This window comes from Haemorhous mexicanus, chromosome 2 (assembly GCF_027477595.1).
Source record: "Haemorhous mexicanus isolate bHaeMex1 chromosome 2, bHaeMex1.pri, whole genome shotgun sequence".
NCBI lineage: Eukaryota > Metazoa > Chordata > Aves > Passeriformes > Fringillidae > Haemorhous > Haemorhous mexicanus.
Window position 1 is genome coordinate 53,243,166 of NC_082342.1, and position 27,784 is coordinate 53,270,949.

General features: G+C 42.1%; 1 protein-coding gene across 5 annotated transcripts in view; it reads right to left on the minus strand.

The window, feature by feature from the left end:
• STARD13 (StAR related lipid transfer domain containing 13) overlaps positions 1-27,784 on the minus strand; it is a 288,208-nt gene continuing 260,424 nt past the window's right edge. For all 5 annotated transcript variants that reach the window (XM_059838852.1, XM_059838854.1, XM_059838853.1 and 2 more), the window contains 10 exons: positions 21,915-23,293; positions 20,278-20,451; positions 18,060-18,219; positions 13,872-14,070; positions 10,613-10,820; positions 9,613-9,727; positions 8,622-8,843; positions 6,473-6,690; positions 3,213-3,389; positions 1-2,866 (listed from right to left, as the gene is read on the minus strand). In XM_059838852.1, coding sequence (XP_059694835.1) covers positions 2,749-2,866; positions 3,213-3,389; positions 6,473-6,690; positions 8,622-8,843; positions 9,613-9,727; positions 10,613-10,820; positions 13,872-14,070; positions 18,060-18,219; positions 20,278-20,451; positions 21,915-23,293 — 2,970 coding nt within the window. In that variant the 3' untranslated portion in view covers positions 1-2,748. The remainder of the gene's footprint in view (positions 2,867-3,212; positions 3,390-6,472; positions 6,691-8,621; positions 8,844-9,612; positions 9,728-10,612; positions 10,821-13,871; positions 14,071-18,059; positions 18,220-20,277; positions 20,452-21,914; positions 23,294-27,784) is intronic.

The following is a 27,784-nucleotide window of genomic DNA, read 5'->3' on the forward strand; positions in this document are numbered from 1 at the left end:
TTCTTTAGTGTATGCAAATTTATTCAACTCTGAAATTATTTATTTACAACTAATGACTGATACCAACTGATGAGGTAAAAATATGAGGTATTGATATGAGCATAACATTTAAAAATGCAATTATCATAATGTATCAATGTAACAATACAAAATACTGTGGTAGCTGAATGGTAGACATGGCATAATGTGCATTTTGAAGAAATCTTATTTCAACAATACATGGCTTGGAGATGCCAGAAGCTCATGACACAGCTTCTGCAAGGGCAAGAAAACAACCCTTGCTAAGGGTGGCAGATGGCACAGGGCCTCTTCCAGCTGAGCAACGACTTGTGAGACAGGATAAAACCACTGTCCAGGTTTTCCCTTTTTTTCCTTAGGACATTATTTATTGCCAGACACTGCCATTCCCAGGGCTAGAAATTCTGTGCCTGTTAATGCTGAGGCACCGCTATATTTATTTATGTAAACTAATGTAGCAGAAGTACTCTAATTGCTCATGTTTTGGAAAACAGCCGGCATGAAATCTGCTGCCATGGCCACAGGCCTTTGGGAGGAGGTGCTGCTTTCTGGAATGGCATTCCCAGCTGGGGAGGCACTCTTTGCTCCTGGGAAGGCTGAGCCTGGGCAGTGGGGGTGCCCTGCAGCCAGTGGGTGACTGCCAGACCCCACTACGGCCACGTAACAGCCCCGTGAGTGCTCCCCTGTCTGCAGGACTTAAAGCTCGTGATAGTTGCACATTGCAACTCTTGTTGGCCATAAACTCGAGGCAGGAGCTCCCAGGCAGCCAACATCCCTGATCCTAGGACTTGCACAATAACACATGAGTGACACAGCTATGGGTGAGGATGACAGTGACTTTTTTGGAGTCCTGCTCCTTCACAAGGACATGCTGGAGCACTGTGGGTCACCTTGGGTCACCCCATCCACCCTGAGCTCCCACAGGTGTGCTGCCTCAGCTCACAGCGCTGTCCCCTGCCAGCACAGCCCCCATGTGTGTGCAGGATGGCACGTGGGGTCATGCTCTAGCAGCTGTCACCAAACACAGTCCACTGCACAGCTCCCACACCTGGGGAATGTTCAGATCTCTGGCTTTGAAGGGACTTCCTCATTCACTGAATCGGGGCACAAAGCTGTGGCTTCACCTAGGAAATGCATCCTGCTTAATCAATCTCATACTAATCTTTCTGGATTTTCCTGGAAGGACTGAGCTGAAACACTGGCTGTGAGTGACTCTGCTGGTTTATGCAGCAATAAATAAAGTCTAAGTGAACAAATGTGATTAATGAAGAGTATTAACAGGCTTGTACATTCTTACTGAGTCATAGATGTAATAACATTTTGGTCGTAGGTTAGTTAAAAACAAAATGGAACCCTGCCTCAAAGGCAATGTCGACAAATTATTATTATTACTTTTAAAGCATTCTTCCATTAGCAAAATAATAGGTCCCTGAAAATGAAATTATATAATAGGCTTAAATGGCTCCTACTCCTCATAGTCCTAATCCTGCTCCCACCAATGCCTACAGAGGTGGGATCGTGCAGAACAGTGCAATATAAGATGAAAATTCTTGCTGTTACTATAAAAGCAATCTTTCCAAGAATAGTATTTATTTAGTCCTTTAAATCTCCAAGATGTGTTTGAAATCTTAAAAAAGCATAGTTATTTGTTTAGTAAGAATATTAAAAGGCATGGTGTTCATCTGCATGTCTTTGTGTCCACTGGATGTGGAAAACCTGCTTTGGATTAGCCATCTCTATGGGAGAAGGAAAGAACACAGAAACACTCAGAACCTAGACAAAATGCTTACAAAAAAAAAATTCATTTACAGCTTAATAAGTTACCAGTCTGATTTCAGCCATCTCAGGACACACAGCATTACCTTGTGCTGTCCGAGGATGAGCAGTTACCTGGAACACTGCACACAGTGAGGTCTCTACTGACAGACACCAGTCATTTAAGGCAACAGGTAAGTTTTCAACACCTTCTGCTAAAGGTCCCAATTCTGCAGCTGAACAAAAATGGCCTCTACAATGTCTGTCTCAGATGCATCTCCATGTATTTTATTTGGTGAGACTGATTCCCTCTTCATTATTTTTAAATGCACTGTAACCTCCTTTTTCCTTAGTCCCTGTAATTCTTCCTACTTCTATTTCTAGGTACCTTCTCATAGCACACACAAACACAAAACATATTTGGGAACAGACGTTTGTTATCACACGAATTAGGCCTGGTAGCTCTGTGATAACAGCAAACACAGCTTATGTAGCAGTGACACACTAAGAAACAAGTGACAGGTCCACTTAAGGTAGGTCCAACTGATACAAGTGATTTGCACTGAGTTATATACAAAATAATTAATTTATACATATACATATATATAGATAGAATATAGATAAATATATACATACTGTACATTATTTATTTACAATTAAAATATGCTTCTTAGAAGCCTTTAAATACCAAAGTTATGTAACATATAAGTAATGGCAATAATCTGTTTTTAAAGTAATAAAAGCTCTCTGAAGAAATGTTTAGTTCAATAATCAAAATTAATACAGAGTGGATGTGGGGGAGGGGGGAAGGTGAAGTCTCCAGAATAAAAGAACTTTCCTATAAAATTCCTTTTTCATCTTTGTATAGACCCAGGTCTGGTCAGATTTCTGCAGCTTAAATCAGACCTTTGCTTTCAGTATTCCTGTTCCTTGCCAGACCCTGATTTATGCTCACATGCTCCCAGGAACACTTCCTCAGATTTTTGTTTCTGGTCCCTCAGCAATAAGAGGTTGAAATGAGTTTCTGATCCTGGCAACTTCTGCTGCACACAGATGTCCAAAGCCTTTGTTGTACCACTCTGGGGAATGTCCTCTGAAGAAATGAAAAGAGAATTATTGAGAAACTCAAATACTCAAGAAACATGCCCCACAGAAACGTGCTTGCCATGCTTCCTGCTCCACACCGCCCACGCTGGTGGTGGCCATTCAAATGCTTGTCTTTTTAAGTGTACTCTGAAGTTCTCCCTTGCAGTAATCAAATGAGCAGATTCTGTTTCTAAGATCCCATTCTAACAGTGGTAGGCACTGAGTGGAGAGAAGACTGCAGGAAAACTCTGAAGCAGCAAAGCTACCCTAACCGTGCCCTCTGCTCCCAGCATCTGAGCTTGAGGGTTCTGTCCTGCTGAGTGGACACAGCTTTGTGCAGCTGGCATACTTACTTCAGGTCAATCCTGCAGATGTGGGTCAGCCTGGCTTTCCCTGAGCCGCAGGGCTCTATCAAGTACTGGGAGTCCATGACGATGGCTCGCACAGCTCCCATCAGAGGAGCCTCTTCGTGCTCCACAGAGATGGCAACCAGCATGCACATCCCCTTGGGCAAATCCGTCCTCCACGTCCTGCAGGAATGGATGCGAGACGGAATCACGTTAGCAATGAAACTTTCGGGCACACGGGTAAGAGCCAGAATTGAAGTTACAGTCTTCTTGTCTGCCCATCCTTGTTGCCTGCAATGCCAGTGGACTGTCCTAGGAGTCCTTGGGAGAGTTTCATGGCCATGTGGAATGGCCACCCATCTGTGTGACTCCAGATGGAGAAATTTTGCTTCTCCACAGGAATGTTTTGTAACCATCAGTATTCTAGGGCATGATAGAGCCTTTTCCAGTCACACAAAAGTTTTGGAAAGGAGAAAGACCGAGGATAAGCCATTCGGCAAAAGCTGAAACTGTGTGCTGCACCCTTGCAGGCTTACAGAACAAGAAATGCAGTTTAGTACAGCAGAAATCCTCACTAATACCCAGAATATGTTTCAAAGGTGTCTGAATTAAAAACAAATAGTCCTTCCATTTCTTTCCTCTCCCAGGTTTCTATCCTCTTTTACATGCTGGACAAGTTTGCCACCAAGTTCAAGATTCCTAGACTTTAGTACTTAACATTTTTTTGTTGTTCTGCAAGCATTCTCTACATACCCTTGTGTCTCACATCTTTCACATCTGCACTGAATCGCAGAGGATAGGTCTGTGCTCTTTCCTGTGCTGTGGGAAGAAATGAGAAATTCCGACTGTGCTGTGCACCATGCATCATCTTGCTGTGGATTGTCTGAGACAGGGGTTATGCTGCCTTGGGAAGTATCATATTTTAGCAGGTAAGCTGCTTTCAAGGACTGTTGAAGTTTGGACTTCAGCAGATAATTTTAACATTCTGCATTTTTCTTAAATGAAACTGAGCTGTCATTCAAGACACTGCAGGAAGATACTGACCAGAAGGTTTTACATGTGCCTGGGCATTAACAAAACTGATGAGCTGTTTTGGCAGATGAAACATATGGGAGAAGGAAATCACAGCTGAGATCCAGTATGAGAAATGCTGATCCACCTCATGCAAGTGCCTGCAAAGTGTTTAGATGTGCCCACATCATTTTGGTAACTACCTAGCACTCCCTGGGCTATTTGGGAAGTGGAAAATTCTCTATCCCAGAGATTTCAGAAGACTTTGGTTTCCTGTTCCCAGGCATATGGATTTAGGCCAGTTTCAGTAGTTCTTTAAATACCTTAAAGTAGTAAAATCAGGCATGGCACCTAACTCACCAAAATTCTGTCTTACTTAATGAACATGAAACACTTGTGGATTCTTTAATAAAAGAATCCACATGGCAGGGCAGCTGAGAGCTGTGTCATATCCCAGGCATATGAAACATTTCTCCTCTCCTCTTACCATCGGAGTCTTCTCCAGGGAGCCTAATCCCCTTGTTATGACTGTCACATTGAAAAAAAAGGGAACAACTAAGTTGATCCTTTCACAGCCCAAAGTTTGACTGAGAAGGAGAAAATTGCCATCTGTTAAAATATATTTATTCATGTCCCCAGAGGTGTATTATAATTTCACTGTTCACTTCCCACCAATCATAAGGTATCAAGTTGACTGCAGTATTGCTGGGTAACCTTGCTCTAGACTTAATGATATCAATCAAAAGAGATAAACAACAGAATCTGACAGATCTGCCTGATGGCTGTTTTCAGCCCTTAAGAACCCACCAGGATTCATTTTTATGATATGTATTTCAGTCCTCGGGGGTCATTCTGCCTGGGTCAGTGAAAAGAATGAGAACTCGATAGCAGGATTTTCCTTTAACTGATGTGAGTGCACAGCAGGTCTTTAAAGAACATAAACCACCACGAAACCTAATAGTGAACTAAGTGGCAAATGAGAGGACCAAATTACGGTCATCAAAACCTCCCCGCCGCTGGCAGACCATCTTCTCGGTGCCATGCAGAGGGCCAAATTTATCACTGGCTCAAGATAATGACATTATAGAAGAAGATTATTTATAAAATAATGATAGATATATAATTATATAAAAGATATAATAGATATTTGATTATAAAGTAGTTAATTTAGCCCAGTATTCTGTGGTAAGGCAAAGGAAATAGAGTAATGGGAGAACTGGTTACAGAAAGCATTTTTTAAATTTTCCCCTAAGAGATCCAATAATTCTTCCTTTACACCAACAATATCTGCATGTTGTCATCCTTTAAGAGACTACTAAAGTTCATAAAAGGGACGTACTTTCGTAATTATATTTTATTTGGCTCATCTTTTTCCTTCAATCTTCATTCCCTTTAATACAATTCTGACTCCCTGTACTCCTTCCTTTGTCAAAACTGCTTTGAATTTCTCTGGCACATCATTTCAATCAAAGAAAGCAGGGACCAAAAGCAGGAATGCACAAAATCATCCTACAATAAATAACTGTAGGACTGACCCTGTAAGTGAAATATGTCAGCAGCTCCACAATAGCTCCTAGCAAACAAAGGACCAGATTTCAAAGACAGAAGAGGGTTTTTTTTTTTGACTGTTCTGTACAGGCAGATAGGCAATGGCAGAACTGGGATTGAATGTAGAATATTGATACACAGCTATACATTTATTTGAGAGAAGTCATCTCCTGGAAGAGAGAATACAAATCTACTGCCTCTTTCTGTTCATTTCCACACTAGGATTTTTATGGATCAGCATTTCTTCATTTACGAAGACTCCAACTGAAAATTTAAGATAATAACTTATACAGACACTGTATAACAGCCTTAGCTTAAAAGCACCACTATCTTCTCTTCTCAACATTTGGCTCTTACACATCAAACATTCCCCAGAGAACAGCAAAAGCAGCGTAAAAAACAATTGGGTTCTATTTGCACTGTTTTGACAACAAACAAAGCTAAGAGAGAAGAGCAGCTATTATCAGACATCTGTTCTGAGGAAGAAATTATATTTATGGCCTCAGGAGTATGTGCTGCTCAAATTACATCAGAGAAAAGGTCAGCATGCTGTAGGTGTATGACTAATTCAGTTTGAGAGATCAACATTGCTGCCCAGAAGTAGAGTTCCTGGAGAGCAATTACACAGATGTGAAGGCTGAGATAAGTCCAGATCTTCTTTATGCACTGCAGGAGGCAAAGGTACCAGAGAACTGCCCTCAGCTTACCTGAGAACAACAAAGTCTCGGACGGGGTGAGGAGCCATGGTGTTCAAAACATACTGGTAAACTTCTGTCTGCTTGTCCAGGCTCTCCACCACCTTCCACTGCAAGAAGTCCTCGTCCCAGAGGTGACGTTCTCTCAGCACTCGGTTCAGGACAACTGATGGGGGGGCTTCAACTTCAACTGAGGCTTTCCAAAGCCTTAGTGGGTTCCCATCCCCAACCTGGAGGGACCAAGAAGACAAACCCCGATAATTTACATGCCTATGTTCAGCAGATGATAACTGAGGACAAAATCTCAATGTACTTAAGAGGATTCACATTTCCTTGCTAATCATTACTATTGTTGCTATTGCTGCTGCTCTACTAGTCCTGGATGGAAATCTGAAGTGATTCATTACTCTGCTCTCAATCTCTGGACTAGTTCCCATAGTGTCAGTGAGGTTCTGCATTACTTCTGGGTGACAGACACTTTTCCAAGTCCAAACATCCTAAGTGTAATGATGAATATGTGTCTGCAGAAGTAAAAAGAGATGAGAGACTGAAACCCTGGGCGGAAATAAAGCAACTGCCTTAGGCAATCTTATACACTACCGGGGACTGAGGGTCCATTAACTGTCCTGGTTAATTCTGGGGGAGCAGAACATACATTGATTCACTTATGTGTCAGGTGCACAGATGTTTGCTCCTCAAAATAGCTGCAAGGGAGGTGTTGGGAAAACACCTTTCAAAGAGCACACACTATTTGCTAACTCCTCCTTGCTCACACATCCTGTTTCTTGAAACACCTCCACAGCTTACAGTAAGGGGAGCAGAAAGTGCTGGGCTATGCACAAGGTGAATATCCTAGATTGCACACATCCAGCTTTTCTGCAAGGTTTTAGGGGTCCTATTTCAGGCAGTAACCATGTTAACTGTAATCACTGGATCTTGCAAGCCCTGCTTTTCTAATCCTTCTCTACCCTACCGTTCTCATATACCAATGTGACTACTTTGGAAACCTCTAGTACCTCCCATAGACCCAGGATTGTTTCCCCAGAAACCCACCTTCCTCACCTCCCACCTTAAATTATTTAATGTTGCTGTAATTCTTTCTCCCCAAAGCTTTCAGTTCCCCATTTCCCCTGCCCTGGAGCCCCAGACTCCCAATCCCCTCTGTAGTCTCACAGGTCCTTGACCACCAGCCATAAAGGCTTCTATTCCCTCTCTCCCATCTCCCACATCCTGCTCCCACCTGAGCCGTGTTACTCTCTCCCCAGCCTCTCACAGTCCCTCCCTGGAGAGGTCAGTCACAGAAGCTGGCTACAAACCACAGTAACTGCAATTTCTTTGCCCAGACAGAGGGGTTGCACTTTCCCAAGCTGGGGTAATGCTGCTTCCTGCCCCCTCACCATCCAGATCTCACATTCCTCCCACTGCTCTTCTCCTGTCTAGTTAGTGTCACCCATCCCTAATTCATCCCTTCCTCTTGCTAGCTGCTACTGGTTTGGAGACCTCTGCTTTGCTGCTCAGTTTCCAGCAGCCCTGAGCTCCACTCTCTGCAGGGACCCTGCAGCACCCTCTGTCTCACTGCAGTGGTCTGGCTTTCTCTGAAGAAGTGATGGAGCCTAAAATAAATTCAGAAATTTCAATAAAAACTGCAGGATCAAAAATCCACATGAAAAAAGAACAGAAGGATCAGGGATAAAACTGGCCTGCTTAAAAAAGCATAGGAGAGCCTGAAGAAGTTTTGTAATTACCTGTGTTCTAGCTGTGTTCTCCAAACTGCTAGCAAACATCAAGAACTGGTCAGAAACTTTTCACGTCCCCCAGTCAAAGAGCTTGCCCAAGTAACATTCTCTGTTGTTTAACATCTCAGCTCACTGTCTGATTGTGTTGTTTGCTGTGTCACTTACTCGATCTATTTTGGAGACCCCACCTTGCTTTCTGTGCCTTTTTCTGGCATCTCATACTTGAATCACTATTACATTTTAACTGCTTTTAGTAATCTTAATAATAATAATAATAATAATAATAATAATAATAATAATAATAATAATAGTAAGTGTCTTGCCAGAAAGAAGGGTGTGAGTTTTGCCATTCAACATGCCAGGTTGCCCCATAGCTGAGCTATATTTGGCTTTCTTTACTTTTCTTTCACGTCTCCCCAAATTACCTTTTTGTAGGCGAGTTCCGCGTTCTCTACACTGGAACATGTGACCCATCCTTTGAATTTCTCTTTTGCTTCTTTCTGGAGATTCTGCATGAGAGTTTCTAGGTACATCTGATAGTTCCCTCCTTCCTCATCCACTTGTTTCCCAAGCTCGTCCAGGGTAGGAGAATGCACTTCTGCATCAACATAGGAATTTCGGGACTGGGTGATCATCTCATGTGGGACCTGTGCCACAGGAGGGAGGGAAAATCTCAGAGAAAATCACAGAGAAAATCTCCTGCTGAGAACTTTTCCTTAAGACAATGCGTTTCTAGGCTGATGGACCATTCAGCATCCAACTGCATGAACCCAGGATCTGTAAAATGCACACCAGTTTCTGCCTTTATGCAAGGTGAAACATCAAAGTAGTCTAGTGAAACAGCCCATGGCTCAGAACAGCACTACTCATGCAGAACTGTGTTAGGCTGATCAACTGGATGTCAATACCCCACTGTCACTCCTTTAGCCCTCAGAAATATTGCCTTGTGTTTCTGGGGAAAGAAGATATGAGCATTTGCTCTCCTCCAGCTGCAGTGTAAGTGGCTGCAGGAATGACTGCAGGTCTCTATGTGATTTTTACTTTATTGCACGACACAGAGAAATAAAGTGTATAGGCAATTATTTTTAAGATGAATAAGTTTTAATTGAGGCCTTAAAAGCATTGTAATAAAATTTTACACTAGCAGATTTTGATTTGAATTAGTCTAAAATTTCCTAATCCAGTGGTTTGGGTTTAAAACTGTCACAGAATAATTACCCTGCATCTTTTGAATACTAAAAGGGAACCGCCATAAAGAAATGAGATAAATAAACTTTGGATGAAGCAAGTTTACAAATAAGTGAGGCACCAATCTCTGAGCTAACACAAGACAGAAAATATAAGCATAAACATAAATACTTCAAAGGGTGCTGCATTATGTGGCCATGAATAATGCTGTTTGAGTCTCTCACTCACCTCAAAAAGTTTGTTGCATTCCATTATCATGTGAGCAAGTCCCTGAGTAGCTGCCAGGTTTTCACTGAGGTCCTTCTGATCTGGCTTCCCTGTTGCATATTTTTTCTGTATTACTCTGTAATTGAATTCAGTATCTCAGGTAAAGAGCTGAATCTTTTTAATATGAAAGCAAAAACCAGCAGGATACTCCCAACATCACAGAGAAAAACCCCCTATCTTTAGTTTCTATTTATCAACAAGACTGCTCAAACTGCTGGGCCTGTTTTAAAGGGAAAATATTTACCTAAAATATTGCTCAGCCAAAGGTAAAAGCAGGAAAAGTTATGCATATCCTGCATGATGTGTTGTACATTTTGAAATGGATTTTTAACAGACATGATGTAAAATGGTTTACATTGTTACTTCTTAAAGCCCTTGTTCAGACATGGGTTATACATGTACTTGACCAAGAATCTCAGTGTATTCTGAACCAGATGGGAGGGAAAAAGTCAAGAGGGACCACTAATGTTTAGCTGGGCTATGCCCTGTTTAGTCTACACTCACCATGTTACAATTTTAATGTGGCCTGAAATAAACCCTGTTTCCTGAATGGCAGAATGTAGACAGTAAATTGAAAGTGAAAAAAACCACTCATTGAAAATCTACACATCAAAATCCTTTAAAACATGGGTAATCTTTGACTTCAACCAGGGCAAAATCAATCCCTTTTCCTTTACAGAAGTCAACATTACTCATCCAAAACTCACTAGTGCCCCATTGAAAATTCCAGATGGAAAGCAGGCACCACATGTTCACAACAGACAACCTGAAATGCCTGCTGGGCTTGTGAAAACAAGTGTGCTTCTGGCTCTGCAGCAGGGGTTTTCCCCTCTTACTGAAGCCATGCCCTGTTTAATGTGTGCTGGAAAGCAGATGGCTTGGAAAATTTTTCCTGCATACCACTGAAAGTATCACTGCATATTCAGGATGTGACTATTTATAATGCTGAGAAGAAACATACCTCGGAGAGCTTTCTTTCTTCACAATGTTGAGATGGAAGAGGGAAGGGGCCAGACAAACAGCGATGTTCATGGGAGTCATCTGATTTTCCTCCACGGAGGTGACGTCGCTGAGGAAGCAGAGCAGGGTCTGCAGAACCTCCCTGTTCTCGTCGGCCATGAGCATGATGGCCGCCTGCACCGCCTGCAGCCGCTGCTCCTTGGGGACATCTGGGAGGGAGCAAGTGACGTCCAGGGGGTCAGTTGTCAGATCAGGTAAGGAGCCGGAAAGATAAAGTTACCACAGACATTCACAGTCCCCTCAAGTGCTCAAACCCCGTGCAGAGGTGGTGCTTAGGGATGTGTTTCAGGGGTGGACCTGGCAGTGTTAGGTAATGCTTGACTCACAGAGGTCTTTCCTGATCTTAGCGATGGCTCTGGGAAGAGGCAGATGACAAGAGACCAAGGGGGAAAGATCAGCAGGACCTGATCTGCTCCTCCTTCTGTCCCTCCACAAAGCACAGTTTCCCTTGCCAGTGTTTGGCATTTCTCTGTTTTGCTCCCAAGAAAGACACTGGTCTTCATTTGAAGTGTATGAAGGGAGAATAGTACTCAGTACTCATAGCTTAAAATGGTATTTTTCAGGTTTTCTTTGTCCCCTGGCAAGACAGAAGTTTAAGTCTTAGGGAAGCTTTGGGAACACTTAGATTTGTGTCCCAAACCGTAGAAGAGTTTAGTGAAAGAAGTAGTGGAAATGCTTAAAGAGCACCTCAGACAGATTTATTTCTAAAACTACCGTAAGTTCTCTCAGTTTGGACCTCGAGTCCTCTGGGTATTACATACTCTGTATAATCGAGTGGAAGAAGAACAAAAGCAGATTTACAGTAGAGAGAACAGCCAGCTTTTAAGATTTGACTGCTAGCCTTGTACGAGCACTTTATTTTAAAAGCTTTCAGACATGAAAGACAAAATGAACACAGCTCAATACTTCTAAAGTTTCTGAAAGCAGCAAGGCCAGGTTTTTCTGAGAAGTCAGACCAGCCTTTGCAATGTGTCTTTTCTTCCCACAACACCTCCTGGTAATCCCTCCCTCTCCTTTACTGTTGCTCTGATGGGTCTGGTACATGAAGCAGGTCAGCCAGTGCTTCAAGTCACAGGTAAACATTAAGCAACTGGGAGTTTTAGGAAAATGGAGAAAGTTTCATCAATGGTATGCCATATAGACTACTACACTAATAATCTCATCCCAAATCCTATGTGTTACAGCAATTCAAGCCATTCTGGATATATGAAAAAGGTCTTGGATATATGAAAAATATCTTCAGCGAGTCCCAGAAAATCAGAACTCTCCTGCCAATACACTAGGAGAGGAAAAATCCTTCCTAACTTCACATTAACAATTTGTTAAACAGAACAAAGGGCAAGAAAAAGTCTCAGCTACAGATTAGTTCAATTGCAGATGTTACGAAATACAACTGGTATCCCAGAAATTTTCAACATTTTTCTTTCTGTGAAAGGAATTTTGTCAGTACTCTCTGAAACAGAAAAATATATTTCCATGTTGGTCACATGGAAAAAACCCCATGCTACTCATTCTTAATCCAAACACTATTTTCTGGTGTCTACAGAGCCCATTTTTTCTTGTTCCTACCTTGGTTTAAGAGACTCATCCTCAACTATTTCTGAAATCCTTTAACTCCTAGTGCATTTTAGCAATCTTAGCTCATCTTTTCCTCTTCTGACCAATGGAAAGAGAAGTTTTTCAGATTTCCCACTGCAGCACCATGCAGACATTACAGAGTCAGCACATGCCTTTTTTACATTTTTTGTTGGCTGGTATCAATGTTTCCCCATTCAGCCTCATGTCTTGGAAAAGGGGAGCTGATGCCACTGGGATCTGCCATCTCTCTCTTCCTGTAGCAAGGGGGTAATTGACTTGCAGTCTCTTCTGTGCAGAGAGACATCCCCAATTTTCATCAAGCAATAGTTTAGAGGTGATTTGTTTCCAAGGACATGCAGAACATGTCCTTGCAGTGGATAATCTCCTTGGCCACCTCCCCATGGAAATGACTGTGACTGCCATTTTATTAGCAGCCAGAATTCCTGTTGCTTTTCTGAACAAGCTTATTAATGTGTGTGCAGGCAGACAACTTGTGAGCAGGAAAGAAGAAGGGGAAATGATGGTCCAGGGCTGGGCACCAACTCTTGCAGTTAACTTGTGTCCCAAGACACCACGTACAGCCAAATCCACTGAATTTATTTGCAGTGCTGTCTCTCACATGCAGAATCCCAGCATTTTCTACCAGCTACAGACACTGTGGTGGTAAATTCATTAGTGACTGCACGCCACAGACAGATTTTTACAGTAAAGGGAAGCAACGGAAGTATCTGAGATTCTTAAGCACTGGGATTACACAGTGTTTTAAAATGGCTTTCTATTGTTTTGGCAGCTGAAATGTCTGCAAGTGAAAAGACTAGACACACTTCTCTTTAGTGCTTCCAATTATTTGGCTTAGGCTGGCTGCATCTGCCAGAGTGCTGGCTGGCTGTCCCTCATAATGGACACTGTCAGGGAAAAAAACTCTAATTCCTCTGGCTGTTCAGTGTTTTCCTCACTGTTTATTTCTCCCTCAGTCTGGAGAAGAGATACACAGTCATTTCCTGATTCACAGGGACTTTCATTATTCTGATGCATCTCAGATTTTTCTGAAGATTGCTTATGCTGGAAATAAAGAAGAAATCCCCTGGTTTCTTTCTTTCTCTATGAGTTCTTTACATAGAGCTTATGATCTGCATGAAGGCAGCTTGGTTTTGCACGTACATTTTATTGACTATAATGAAAAAAACAAATAATCAGAAGTCACAGCAAGGAAGGGGACTACAGAGGCATGTACTCTCATGGTCAAGTACCACTTCTCCACGCTCAGAAGAATCATTTATATTGAGATATAAATGTATGAAATGGGCCCAAAGTTTAAAGAAATCTGACAAAAATATGAGTCTTCATGCTCTTTGTGTCCAGCAGCCTGTTGTTCTGTCTTCTTTCTGATTGTGAGGCTGGTATGAAGATTGTCTTTCCAGTAAATTTGACACTGAAATGTTTAGGTGGTTCTAAAGACCTGTTAGTGAAAGATTTTGAGGGCAGAGGGGTTTTTTATATCTCAAAGGCTAGCAGAAAGAAACCTATCCAGTGTTAACACGCCAAAATTATTTACAGTATATTACTATATAACAATTTCTAATTGTTTATAATAAGAGAAATATTTAGAAATATCAACTTACATTGATAGATGTGCAGAAAAGTCTCTCCTAGTTTACTTGTGAGGAGAGGCTCTGGCAAGTCCCTGAAGAATTGCTTGACCATGTCAGCCACATCATATGCTGACTGGTCTTCATAGCTGACGTTTTCTGGGGAGCTCTCGTTCATCTGGCGCAGGGCCTGGATTCGGGACTTCACTCCAGATTTCCGAAACAGACCCACCTAAAAACACATCATATTGACTTGGGTAAAGGGGAAAGTGGCACTTGGAGAATATATATATAGTATATACATTTATATGTGGGACTTGGATCATGACCAAAGCTTGGGCTGCTTATTTCACTCTAGGCAAGAAGGAGGAAAATGTGCCAATGCAACTGATGGTCCTACAAGTCTTGCAGGCAAGCACAGGCTCCCACAGAAGGATTGCAGGGGTTAATAATGCTGCTGCTCTCTGCCCCATCCTAGAGAGATGGTTCAGAGTGCCTTGTGGTTTCTCTGCTGCCTGAGAAGTTTAAGCAAGATGCTGTGCTGCTATAAATCAGCCTGGCTTGCTTGGCTTGGGTGTCTGACTGTTGATTTACTCCAGCTGAGAATCTGGCCCCTTATGTTTATTTGGGTACATATTTTGAAGACTAACAGGAAAATATTATGCTTAGCTAAGTAGTAAATGCTGTGGCAAAAGATTAGTACAAGAAAATAAGTACAAAAATCACGATTAAATGTGTTTTTTCCCTTTCATGCTGTCTGCTTCCAAGAGTTCTCCCAAATCCCACTGAAAAGTCCAGTTTTAGAGTGGGGGCCACGGAGGGATTACTTGTGCAGTGTCACTAAGATACATTTTTATCCTGTTTGGTTTCTATTTTGAAAGGAAGTGGTAATTCTTCAAATGATGCCTTCAAGGCAGGGCTGCCCTTCCTTGTCCTTCTCCACCCGTGGAATTCCCCCTGGGGTGAATTCCTGGGCCTCAACCACATTATTTATTCCCAAGTGAGTTTACAGTGTTTCATTTGGGAAGTGTTAACACTGTTTTCCCTTCAGATTTGCAGGGAAAAAGGTGAAACATTGAGAGAGACCTATGGGAAAGGCACATTTCCAGTTGGGAATTATAGACCCTTTTTCCTCTCTGGTTGCTGATGACTCGTGCAGCCTCCTGCATGGCACAGTCCATCAACAAACAGTAAAGGCAAGGGAATAATGCCTTTGGCCTTCTTCCCCTTACTTCAAAGTAAGAAGCAGCACAGAGTTCACAGAGGACCCTCCTCTCTCCAGAACACCTCCCATGCTCACTTGGAGGGTATTTAGGACTTTGGTTAACTCGCGCATTCATGACACTAATTACATAGATCACAGCTCTGTGAGGGGCTCTATTTATTTAATTACTTATATGGAGAGGAACTGCTGCACCAGACTGGCTGTGAGGCAGCTCTTCTATGTCTTCTTATTGATGAATTTAGTGTCACTTGAGAGCTAAATTTGTGTACAGCAAGTAGAGAACTGGAGTGTGCCCTGTGTTCTGTATTTATGATCCCAAGTGAAGCTCTGCTCTTCTTCCTGACAAGAGCATACAAGAAAGAACATCCAGCTCTTTTCATCTGGTTTTCCCTTTCCCTTTCTCTTCTTCTTTTTAAATGCCTTTTCCTCTTAGAAATGTCTGCTGAAGATGAAGAAGACAGATTGCTAATTCTGTCCAAAAAATGAGGTTTTGGCTTGTGGTAGGTAAATGTCAGACCACAGGCTCAGTTCTCTCCTTTTGATGGAAAGTGTCCTTGCTGGTATAAACAACCATTACAAACTTATAGCTAAGTCTGATTTGAGAGGTCAGGTGCCAAATGTCACCCGTGCAATCTCCAGCTGCACATCATTCTACTGCTCTTGATCTCTGTCTAAAGACATTTATCCAAACTCCTATTTCCTTTTTTTTTATTAATGGAAAAAATTAATAATTAATCAAAAGAGTTCTTCACTCAAGAGAAAAATATGTTTTAGGCTTTGATTTGCATTATTACAGACTTGTTTTGTAAATAAAAAGGGACTAAAAATCCAGAGGTTATTCTGCCCCAATCTCTTTACTATCCTCATGCTGTGTGGATCATCTTCCCTACAAGCAGCCATATGATGCATGACAGAAATAAAGATGCAGTTGGAAAAGGCAAAGCAGTTTCTCTTTCACAAAGTGAAACTGAATTACATATCCTACAAGTAACTGTGGGGCTCTTCATGCCAGTTTAAGGATTTCAGTGGCAGGAGCCAGACCTTGCAATGGTTTAGAGCAACAGCAACTTTACCAAGTGTGTGCAGTAGAAGCTCTGACACCTGTTCTGAACTCTAGCCCACCTTCTGCAGTGCACAGGAGAGACACATAAGCAGTATGCTGAGGTTACCCAGGTCTCTGTCCAGGCATTAGCAGATTTTGAATTAAATGGGAACAAAGGGAGTAACTGTAAAGCAGAGGAGCTCAACTGCCTGCAATGTTTTTGCCTCAAAAGGTTTTTGGTGAAAAGATATTTTAAAGGACACCTATTTGTAGTTCTCCTCCTTCTTTTTTTTTAATCAGTATTTTCCCAATTTTACTCTAAAAAGAAACCACAGCTGAACTGACATTCACAAAGCTCTGATGCTTCCCAGCCCATAAACACAAATGGAGCAGACAGCTGTCTGAGGCTTCCAACACCTTTTAATTGCCTCAAGCCTCTCAAGAGCTTTTTCTTTCTCCTTTGTACTCCCTTTTACATTTTCCCCACTTAATCCTCTCTCTTCTCTTTCTTCCTCTGGCTCTGCTTCTTAGCTGACAAGCCCATCCCTATCCATACATCTCCTGTTCCTCTTATTTGGGCGCCTCCTCCTCCAATCTCATCACTAATTCCAGGCTTGCTGTATCACTTTTCTTCCTACACTGGCTTTCCACAGCTTTTACACAGCTTAGTACACAAACCCAGATGAGCACTGTGGCAACCAGGCATGTTAGCTCCTGAATATATCACTTCTACTTGTCTCCATGCATCTTTCCCTTTCATCCTCTCTTAATAGATTTCTGACAAGCTGTTTATCCCACCCCTCAGCTCCTGCACGACATATGGCTGGCAGAACTCATCTCAGCTCACTTTAACACTGTGGAGTAAAGGTCTGACCACTACAGGATCCTTTCTAGAGAGAAGTGACAGGAAGGACTCCTGTCTTTCCCACTGGCTGCAAAGGGAAATGGTTGTGATTCACTGGAATGCCTTCAATTTTCAGATTTCAGTTTTGGGGAAGATGACTGTCACCCAACCAAAATCGTGAACAGCAAACAGAATGGTGATTAGAAAATGTGAAGATTCAAAACAGACTGCTTCCACCCTTTTCATGTGCTCAGAAAGCAGGAAAATCTGCAGAGCAAAGTGCTGGTTGCTCCTTTTGAACTTACAACTATCTAAAGGCAGTTATGAAAGAGGTCATATCACATGAGGTCAGTAACAGTAGAGGACCGAACATAAACAGCCAGGGGGTTTCTCCCAGTCCTATCTTCATAAAAATATACATCCACATCCTTAGGGGAAGAACAGTAAAAATATGATTAGTATGTCCCTCTGTAGATAAAGGGAATAAATAAAAAATCTGAAATACTTTGAGCATGAGGGTGTCCCAGCTGGCTTGTTGTAGCTAAAAGCACTATAAAAGGCAACGTACCATAATGGCTTTGGCATTGAACCCCTGCTGACCTAACTATCTGGATATATCTGACTCTGTCAACAGAATACTTGGAATATTTTGCTGAGTTTGCTCTCTATTCTTGGACTTTTCTGTCTTTGCTAAGTAAATAAAACCTTTTGTACCATATCTTGTGAAATGGTGAATGCAGTTAACCCTCAATGGCGACAGTCAAGCATAAGCAGTACAGATATGTGTAGAAGTGAGGAGTCCTGATCCCTTCCCAGGTTTCATTCAATATACGTGAAGGTCTCAAAATGTTCTTTGAAGTAGACTGTGGTATACAAATCAGCAGGACTGTTACAGCTACAAAATTTCAACAGATTAGCTGGATACAAACCTCAAAATGGAAAACTTTTAGTTTTGGCACCAACTATCAAATCACCAGTGGAGATTGAGACCCAACATGAGAGATAATAATCTTCAAATAATCCTGGCACTTAGTACAAAAATGCTGACTGTTGCTTGCTAAAAGTGGCTTTCCAGAAAAAACCAACAAGTCCGTGGAGTAAAGCTCCTACCTGGTCTAGACAGTTGCTCCGTAGGTAGCGCAGGGCTTGTTGTATGCTCTGGGGAAGAGGCTGCCCTGTTCTCTGGACATGAACTATCAGGGGCACACCAAAGACATTCTTGTCCTTGTAGTCAGGGACTTTCATCCTCTTCATGAACTTTGGCACAGACCTGAAAATTAACATGAACAGGCTGCATGAAAAAAATCAGGGTATTTACACGCCTTCTGAGTAACGCTACTGACAGAAACTGGTAACTGGGGCCTTTCTAATAAAGATGGTGAAATAATGTTTAATGCACAATACACAAATGCTTTACAATTTGCATAATTTATTAACTTCTTAATGTCTATAAGTGGATGGCCTCTAAGGTACAGCATAACAAGCAGTTCCAACAAGAACCTCTTACTATGCAGGCGTCATCCAGCTGAAGCCAACAAGGTTTAAGCATCTTTTAGGGACTCACAAGAATGGCAGAGCAAACCTGAGTGGAGAGGGTATCTGAGGGAAAAGGAGGTTTTAACATACTGATGACCTTCGATCTTCTACCTGTTACTTGATTTAGTATTTCTATTGACTAAAACTTTACAATAAGAAATTATGGTGGGAAATCCCTATGTGTCAGATTCCTCCCTCTTGTTATATAATTTATTCTAGTTGAGTAACTTAAGTGAAAGCTGGTGAGTTTGCTTTCTTCAAAAAATTGTGATGAAAACAAGAACCAACTGGATTCCCTTTCTGGGAGTCATGACTGCCACGGAATTAAAATAAAAAAGATGAATATGACCTGAATGTGACTAAGAGTTGTGTCATCTGTGTGGGAAGAACTAAAAACTCATTTTAAATTACCTACTGAAGAAGTACACTGTGTAACTCTACAGCTATTTACAGTGCTTCTCTTAAAAATCCTTAGAGACTGATTACAAAAACTGAAGAAATATCTCTCAGGGTGAAAACCTTGTACAAACAGCAGGACCTAGAATTTGCTGTATTCTAGTCTGCTTATTTGAAGTTGGCTAAGGTAAGATTCATTTCAGTGCAGATGCCAGCTAGCCACAGGGAGTGCTGCAAAGGAGAGCAGTGAAATGGGGATTAATTTTACTGAATTTTAGTTATCTTACAGAGATTTAGAAAGAGTCAGCTGTCTGGGCTACCTCTATACCCACTCTAGAGAGAGACACCTCTGGAAGGTGACCCACACCCTCAGCCTTGGATATAATGGGCTGCTTTGGGGTTGCCTGTCTTTTTCCTCTGACCACAAACAGCCAACCTGACTTTCTCAGATTAGATTTATAACAGATTACTCTTTTAACTTTTCCTAATGACTGATGTCAGTGAAGTGAATCTCACATGTATCAATTTTATCTATTTCTCCATTTCTAAGGGAAAACTTGTCTTAACATAGCTCACAGATGAATTTAGTGGGATTTTGGGGAGGTGCTTTCAGCACAAAAATCACAATATAAATATCAACTCATACCGTATCTGGACTGGGTGCCTTGGTGAATTAGGGAAAGATTCTGTCATCGTTTTGACTCTTTCTCATATACTTTTAAACTCTTATTCATGCCCATTTTCATTTCATGGTGTACCTCAATCTGTGGGGCCCATCAGGGTTTTGTACCATGAAACATGCAGGTTTCTGTAGCCAGTTGCCCGAGAAGGAGACACATAGCGAGCATTCACATCCATGTGCACTTCCCTCCACTCCCTGAGTGACCAGGTAGCTGTCACAGCTGCCAGGGCTGCCAGCCCCCTCTAACACATGTCCAGGCCTAGGATTAAGCCTGCATCTTTGATTTCTAGAGAAAAGTCCCATAACTATTCTAACCCTTCTTTTAAGGCACAAACAAAGCAATATCAAACACATGAAGCAGCAGCTGTTTCTATTCAAATCACCAAATGAATACTGGGTAGGACTTACTGTAAACTTTTCCTACTTTATAGTCACTCTCTCCTATTCCTGTTTATTTTTCTGGAACTGTAGCATTGTTCAAAAGGCCAGGGTTCTCTCTCTGTTACAGCACAGGAATGAAGCCAGATTTCCACGATCTATTTCTCACTCTGCCAATGAGCCACAAGGCAGCAATGGATTAAAAGGGACAGTTTCAAATCCCACACTTGAAGTCAATGGTTCCTTCTAATTACATTTACTTACCAACAGAGTAACAGAATTAGGAGAAACTATTTTCTTCTAAAAAGTCTCCTTCCAGTTACCAGTGGTACTCACCAGGTCCAGCCATGTTTGTTTGACATGGAGTACTTTTCCATGATGGCAGTGAGTCGAAGCAGAGAGAATTTTTGCAGTAGATTCAGCTGGGCTGCTGACTGGTTGCTGATGTGAAGCGATGCAATGGAGCGGCTCAGGCGATGAGAGATTTGGAAACTCTGCCATCGTAATTGCCTTCAGCAAAAGAAACGATAGAAAAATCAGAGAACTGCTTTGGTTGGGCAGAAGAGATGGTGTACTGTGAGATAGGGCTGGGCAATGTATAAAACATACATAAACACACACATATGTGATGGCTTGTGGTGTGCCAACTGAAAGAAAATTTACCTCGGAGATAATTTCAGCAATTCAGTCAATCTCTTTAATATCAGAAATGCCTAAGTTTTGTCATTCTAACATTAGATTCACAAGTGGGTTTGGGTCCTGTCTATACACTTGGAGAAGCAGTGCTGCCCACTGTGGTCTTTAGCCCACACACTTCTAAGAGGATGTGGGAGATTCAGAGACAAATGTTCTTTGCCTGACTCAGAACTGGTGCTTGATGCCTAGTCCCTCATCTCCCAGGGGACTGACCTGACCACTGAGGTATTTGGAGACGAGGTTCTCCAAACAGCTCTGTTATTAGATGCTGAAGGACTTTTTTGAAAAAGGATTAAACCCTGTGTCTCCTTAGCTAGAGCTATAACCGCCAAGCTATTGAACCATTCACATCTTTATTCTCCAATGCATTTTCTCTTTATACTGGTTTCATCAGAAAAAAACCCTAATTTTATTTTCTTATTTCACTAAATACAAGTTCTGACTCAAATCCTAAAAACTTTGTCACTGCTCATTTACTCAATAGTTTCCTCCAGTCCACTTTCACTTTTGTGGTGGGTGTGAGCAAGCACAGACAGCAGCAAACCATGACATGGCAGAGTCCTTTGTGAGGGTGTCACAAGACTGACAGCAGATCAGAAAATACCAGTATTATCAGAAACAGCAGTATCAGAAAATACTAGGTATGTTCTCCCTGCTTTGGCACTTACAAAGCCACCCTACATGCAACAGTTTAGACACACAAAAGCTTTTTCCCAGGACCATTGGTACTTGGCTCAACAGGAGCTCATCACTGACTTAAAACAGGTCTTTAGACTACCAACAAAATTCCACTTTTCACTTTATTAAGAAGTCCGTCATTCACCATCATTTCATCCCACCCATGTAAGGGGCTGGGGCAGCGTAGGGAAGTTCTCTTTGAGCACAAAGGGGCACATTTCTAAAGAAGATCAGTGCATTAAAAAAGTGCATAAAGCTACAGATTCATAAAGACCTGGGTGCATAACTTAGAAGCCAAATTAAAAATGCATCCTACAACATATACAGGGTTCTGCTATGTAATCAATGGATCAAGGGATAAAAAAATGCCTTAGTTTGCTCTATTAAACCAATTCTGCATTGATTCCATGTAAGAATCTCCACAGCAGGATGTCTCTTCCCTCAAAGTCTAACCTTTCCCTGGGAAGTCCCCATCTCCATACAGGATGAACACTACTGTAAAGGTACCCTGGGCCTTCTGACTCCCAAGCTGAGAACCTCTTCTTCATTATATTGTATTTCACAGCCGGTGGATTTGTATACAGAAATTTGCTACTTACCTGCTTGGCCTTGTGAGTGATGCTCCCACCCCAGAGTCCCTCCTGTCCCTAACACCAGTGGCTTCAGATTCATTCAGGGATGTTCCATCTCTGTCCATGTCGCTCGGGGTGGTCCGGCCATCAGACACAGAGTTTCCTTCAAAATCGAGAGTGATCTGTGTAGGCGACTGGAAAGGCAATGATGGGGATTCCCTGACTGACGCATCACCAACCGGCAGACCTGGCAACACCTTCTTTGACCAGCCATCTACCACCTCCTGCAGTCCATTGACATGTTGCAAAATGTCATCTAACTGAGGAAAAAGGACATCTTTCTCTATGTCCAGGAGGTCCCCAGTACTAGCATACAAATGGGAACCTGGCACATTGTCATAAATACTAATTCTGCTCTCTTTAGGACAGCAAGCCATCAGGCCGGATTCCTTTGGAGTAGAGCAATTCTGCTTTCCCAAAGAGATGCTGCCCGTCCTCCAGTTTACACTGTTACTGTTGTCTGTAGGTGAGAGGCTTTCAATAGAAAGTGCCTTTGGGAAGGTCCCTGGTTTGTGATCCTTGGGAATGTGCACAACCAAGTTCTCTTGGGAATGAAATTCATTTCTGCGGTTTTGGTCCACCACTTGCCGTAGGGCCGTTCCTGCCAGAACATCCAGGTCTTCCAGGTACATCCCACCTCTCTTGTTTGCTTCATGGCACTTGCGTTCCTTCAAACACGGCGTGCTCACCCCACTGCTGCTGTTTTCGGACTGACTGCTGTCACTGCTGGATTTGGCAGAAGAGGGAAGCCCTCTTTTGACTGAATCTTGCCCCAAATTCTGGAGATCTCCATTGACTATCTGTACACAGTGCATGTCTTTCAAGGATTTTGGCTCAAACTGGAGAACTGGTCCGCTGATTTCTAAAGGACCTGTTCTTCCCGAGCCTTTTAGTTTTCCATGCACAGCTTTTGCTTTTAGCGTCTCCATGCGTTTTAGAAAGGTTTTCGCTCTGGCTCGTGTTGGATTTTCATTCTTCAGGGCGTCCTTGGGGGACGGGGCGGTGTTTATTGCAGCGGAGTCCTGCAGCAGGGTGCTTTCCACATCATGATGGGCAGAGCAGTCACAGGCCTCCCTGGCAGCGCTGGTGGTGCCAGATTGGCTCCTGTTGTCACTGCCCCCACTGCTCTCGCTGTGAATTGAGGAGAGCTCAGGTTCGCTCAGATCGGTAAGGACGCTCTCACTGCTTGTCGTGTTTTTCATTTTAATGTCCCCAGAAGAGCCATGTCTGTCAGATCGGTGAAGCAGAGCGTCAATGTCGTCCACCCGAGACCATCGTTTGCTGGTTCTTTGGAAAGTCCATTTATTACTGATAGCACAGAGATCTTCTTCATCTGAATCGTCACTCTGGGAAAAAAAGCAAGTGGCACATGTTAAAATTGTGTGCTTTAACTTGATAATTGAATTAATGAGATCGGGCTGCTCCAGGTGAGCAACAGGCAACAAAGTCTCTCCGAGCCAAGTTCATGTAAGGCTGGTTATCAGTCCTCTCATAACACCCTCTTTCATTTAATTGTAAAGACTGCAAACATCTTAATTAGAAAGGAATAAAAGCCTGCTCCGTGTTAGGAGCCCCACTGATACCTCCTGGCTTCCATGGACCGCCTGTGCACTGAATTGTGTAGGGCTGATGCTCACAGTGACTGTTTAGGAAAATAAATGTTTTGAAAGGCCGAAGTAAAGGAATCCTGATTTGCAGGGATGGTGTTAAGATATACATGGTAAAGACAGGGAAGTGGCTGGGTACTACAGCAATGTGAGCTATTTAAAAATCCAAGACAGCAAATACCTGGTGCTGCACGTAGATTTGCAGTGAAACCTAAATAAACATCTATAAACTTCATGGGCCAGATACATCTAACAAGATTTATGTTTCAGGAATATAACGACAGATAAATAATCATGATGCTTAAAAGAACAATAAAAAAGAGTATTTGGCAGTATTGCTTAGAGTGTGTCTGAGTGCAGGCGAAGGAAAGCAGAGAAGACAGCCATGGAGGTGTAGGCAGGAGAAGCAGCCAGGCTCAGGCTGGGATGGGGCAGCATCTGCAGCTGAGGTGAGCCTTCCTACAGTGGGCAACCACTGTCTTCACTGCTGTCATCAGTAGAGGCACCCCGAACTTGATAAACTGAAGCCTGCCCCACTGTCTCTGGCTTTCTTCAAACTCATCCAAGGCAGCAGCAACCCCACAGCCCTTCCCGGTCTCATCCCTCAGCCTCAGGCGTGCAGAACTGTACCTATGTTTAGGTAGCTCCAGGAGCTACTCTGCAATGCAGAGAACGTGTGCCCTGAAAAAAAAGTTAGATAAAAAAACCTCACCCTACGACATTTTTCTCATCTGTTTGCTCAAACAAAAAAGATACATCTTCAGCATGAAGCCCAAGGTTGCAGAGTACCCTTTTCCTGACTTTGAACGGGACTTATACTGCATTATTCTTGTGCATTTGTTTTAAAGCAGAACAAACTAACTTCACCTACATGACATTCAAACAGCTCTTCACATTCTTGGAAGCAGTATGGAGGCAGTAAAATATGACAGGCTGTCAGACTAAAATGAGGTGCTAAACCAGAAAGACTATTTTGGGACTGGAAAAATTCTCATTTTAAAAGTCTATTATTAGAAGTATTTTTATATGAAGTTTTGATGGTAAAGTTATCTCCAATCTTTGACTAGATCTTTGCTGGCCTGTCTAACTGAAAAATGTAAACCAAATTTTACAAGAGCACCCAAAACCTTAAATAATGTGAAACCTCAAAAGCTGGAGATTGGGATCAGTAGCGTGCCAGGTCTCACTTATGCCATAAACTTTTGCCAGTTTATCACTCCAAGTCAGCCAGATGTTTTAGATCGTGTCCAAACCATATAATAAAATATAGCTGTGAAATTTTGGGTTTAGGCATTCCTCCTTCTTTTGTTAACATTGAGGTGTGCAGTGCTCTGGTGAGTTTACAGGAATGAATGGAGATCCTCATTCTGTAGCTTGTTAAAGAGAAAAATTGAGCACCTAGTGAAGTACGAGGGAAGGGGCTAGAAAAGGCTAATAATGCTTTGGCCATTTTGTCTGCAGGGAAGAAATGGCACATCAGACAGTTCTACCTTTGTTTTAACTCCACAGCTTGCTGTATGCATATATGGACCAAAGGACTGCATAGCCTCAGGAACTTAAAAATCCATTTATTGTGGTCTTAGTAGTGCCACAAAGTGGATACTTTAAAAACCGCAAGGGTACGTACTTTTAAATATTTAGCAGTGGTAATTATATCTACAAAGCATACCACTGCTGAAGCGTTGGTGGCACCAGCCAGCAGGATAAACATATTTTTAAAATTTGTTCTACATTACAATATGCCAAAGGGACCTTAAAGAAGACTCTTGGCTGACACAAATCCCTGTAGCTGCACTGACATTACTGTATGAGCTGACAGGATTTAGCCTGTATTTTCTACAAGCTGGAATCGATTAAAGTAGTCAAAGTGGTAGAAACATTGCAAAAAACACCAAGAAGAGACCATAGAACAGAAGACAGAAATAAAAATAAATTCAGTGGTAAATATACTTTAAATTAAAAGTTTGTGGGGTTTTTAATTTGTGGGGGGGGGGGGGGGGGGGGGTTATTTTTGTTTCGTTTGTTTGTTTGAGTTTTGGTTTTTTGGATTTTTTTTTTAACAAGGCAGAGATGAAGAGAAAAGGATATTGGTAGTAAACAAGTTTTGCCTCTAACCATAGCAAAGACAGGATTAAGTTCTGCCCAAGAATCACTTAGAAAATACTTAGAGGTTTTTCAGTGGCAAAATTTGCAGCTTAATTAATTAAAGGCTTAGTTTTGGGTTCTTTTTAATTGATAAAGAAACATGCTTGTGTTTCATCAGAAGCAAAATCAGGCAAATATGAAATGAAATATCTGGATGCTGAGATACTGCCATGGTGACTCACTACAAATTCAGCTGCACTGTGAGTCCTATGACATACTGTGCTTTTCTTTTGATGAAATCAATAGAAATTCTGGAAGCCACTAACATCCTGAATGACCCACTGTTCTTGTCAGATATCTGAGTGTCCTGACAAATGAAACTGTCCAAAAAAAAAAAAAAAAGTCTTAGCCCACCCACGTGTCACCAGCTAAGGGGACAGCAGATCAAGAGAAGGTCTGAAAGCAATGATTCATCTGACCCAGGCAGAGCAGACATTTTGGAGCAGTGACTGTATATTTCTACTGACCTGGGGTGAAATCAAGTGCACTGCTTTGGAGCATATTCCAAAGTCCAGTTAATACCATTATGTTTGGGAAGATGAGAAGGGACAAGTTTCTTGAGGAGTGACTGGTAACATTTGCCAAAGAGAAAGAGGTTTTGATTCACAGATTTGTCACAGCTGATTTAAAATAGTGCAGCTTTTTGACTGAGGGTGTACTTGCCTGAAATACAGAGGCATGCTAACAAAAGGCAAGTAGTGGATTTATTCGTGGTGGAATTCTGCCACATTTTTCCAGCTGGGGGCAGGAATTCTCATAAATCGACAGCTGCAGAAGGCAGTTAATCCAAGGACTAATCTCTGTCTGTCCAAATCGCTTACGGACATATTTGCAACACATAAATGAGGATTTCTGTTTGCATCTTGATGAAGCCAAGGGAAGACAGCAGCCCACAGTGGGAATGGTCTGGGTGGGGAAGTGGGCAGTAGGGAATGCTCATGCTGAGCTGTCTTTCACAGGAACATCGCCTGGCAGCTTGCTTGGCCATATTTTGGTGAATCACGCAAGCAGCTGTGCTAGTCCTGTGCATACCTGTTATGCTGAAGCTCCAAAGCTGGCTGATTTTGCATTTCATTGTTCAGATCCCCATAGAGGCTATTAGGAAAGGCAGTATCTACAGCCAAAGATTTATTTATTTTGATGATCAATTTCAGACCCAGTTTCTGGCTTTTAGACATGCATTTACATTTCCTCCTGTCAGCAGGCTCTCCTTCCTCCTCTTCTCTCACCCACATGCTCTTCTACTTTCAGTTGTTCTGTATCTGTGGACTAAAAGCTCCTCCAACTCCTCTTTTTCTACATTTTTCTGTGCTCAGCTTCTCTGTGGCCTTGTGCAGGTATGGACAAGTGGCTTCTGCATCCTTAAAAGAATACGAAGTAGGCACATGTCTCTTCCACCACAAATAAGTGGTCATCAGCAAGGAGATCAGCTGAGGACTTCAGTCCATTCAGAACAGGGAGAAGTGGCAGCAAAAAATTAATGAAAAACAAACTTAACAAAAAAAAATCCTCCCTTTTTAACTCCCTTTTTGTCCCAAGACAAAAAAACCAAAACCCATATGCAGTGAAGAGAAGTCTCTGCAGTTCCAGGGAATGGGTAAAATAGAAGCTAAAGAGGCTAGTACACAAAGGAATGAGCAGATTTGTGCCAAAGTAGGATATCTGGACATTAAAACCATCCTCTGTTCAAGTTCCCTCAAACACTGAATAGAGTATGATGAGACTGAATTTGCAAAGGCATCAAAAATTCAGCTCTTGGAGTCAGTTTTTAAAAAGCACTAGAAAAACACTCTAGGAAGGAAAAACAGGAACCAAGATTTCTCAGAGTTGACAACTACCATTGTACAACTCTCAAGGACTTTGGGGAATTTGTGACCTGAAAACCAAACTTTCAACAGTTAATTCTGGACATGTTACAAAACTCTCAAAATCAACAGGCTGTTTCTGCAGCCCCCACTGAAACCCTTTATGCTCAGATAATTCCCATGTTACACAGGAGCTTGTAAGGATCACAGAGTTTATTTTCATATTCTTAACTGGGAAGAAGTCAGTAGAAGAAACAAAGAAAAGCTGTTTTCATCTGAG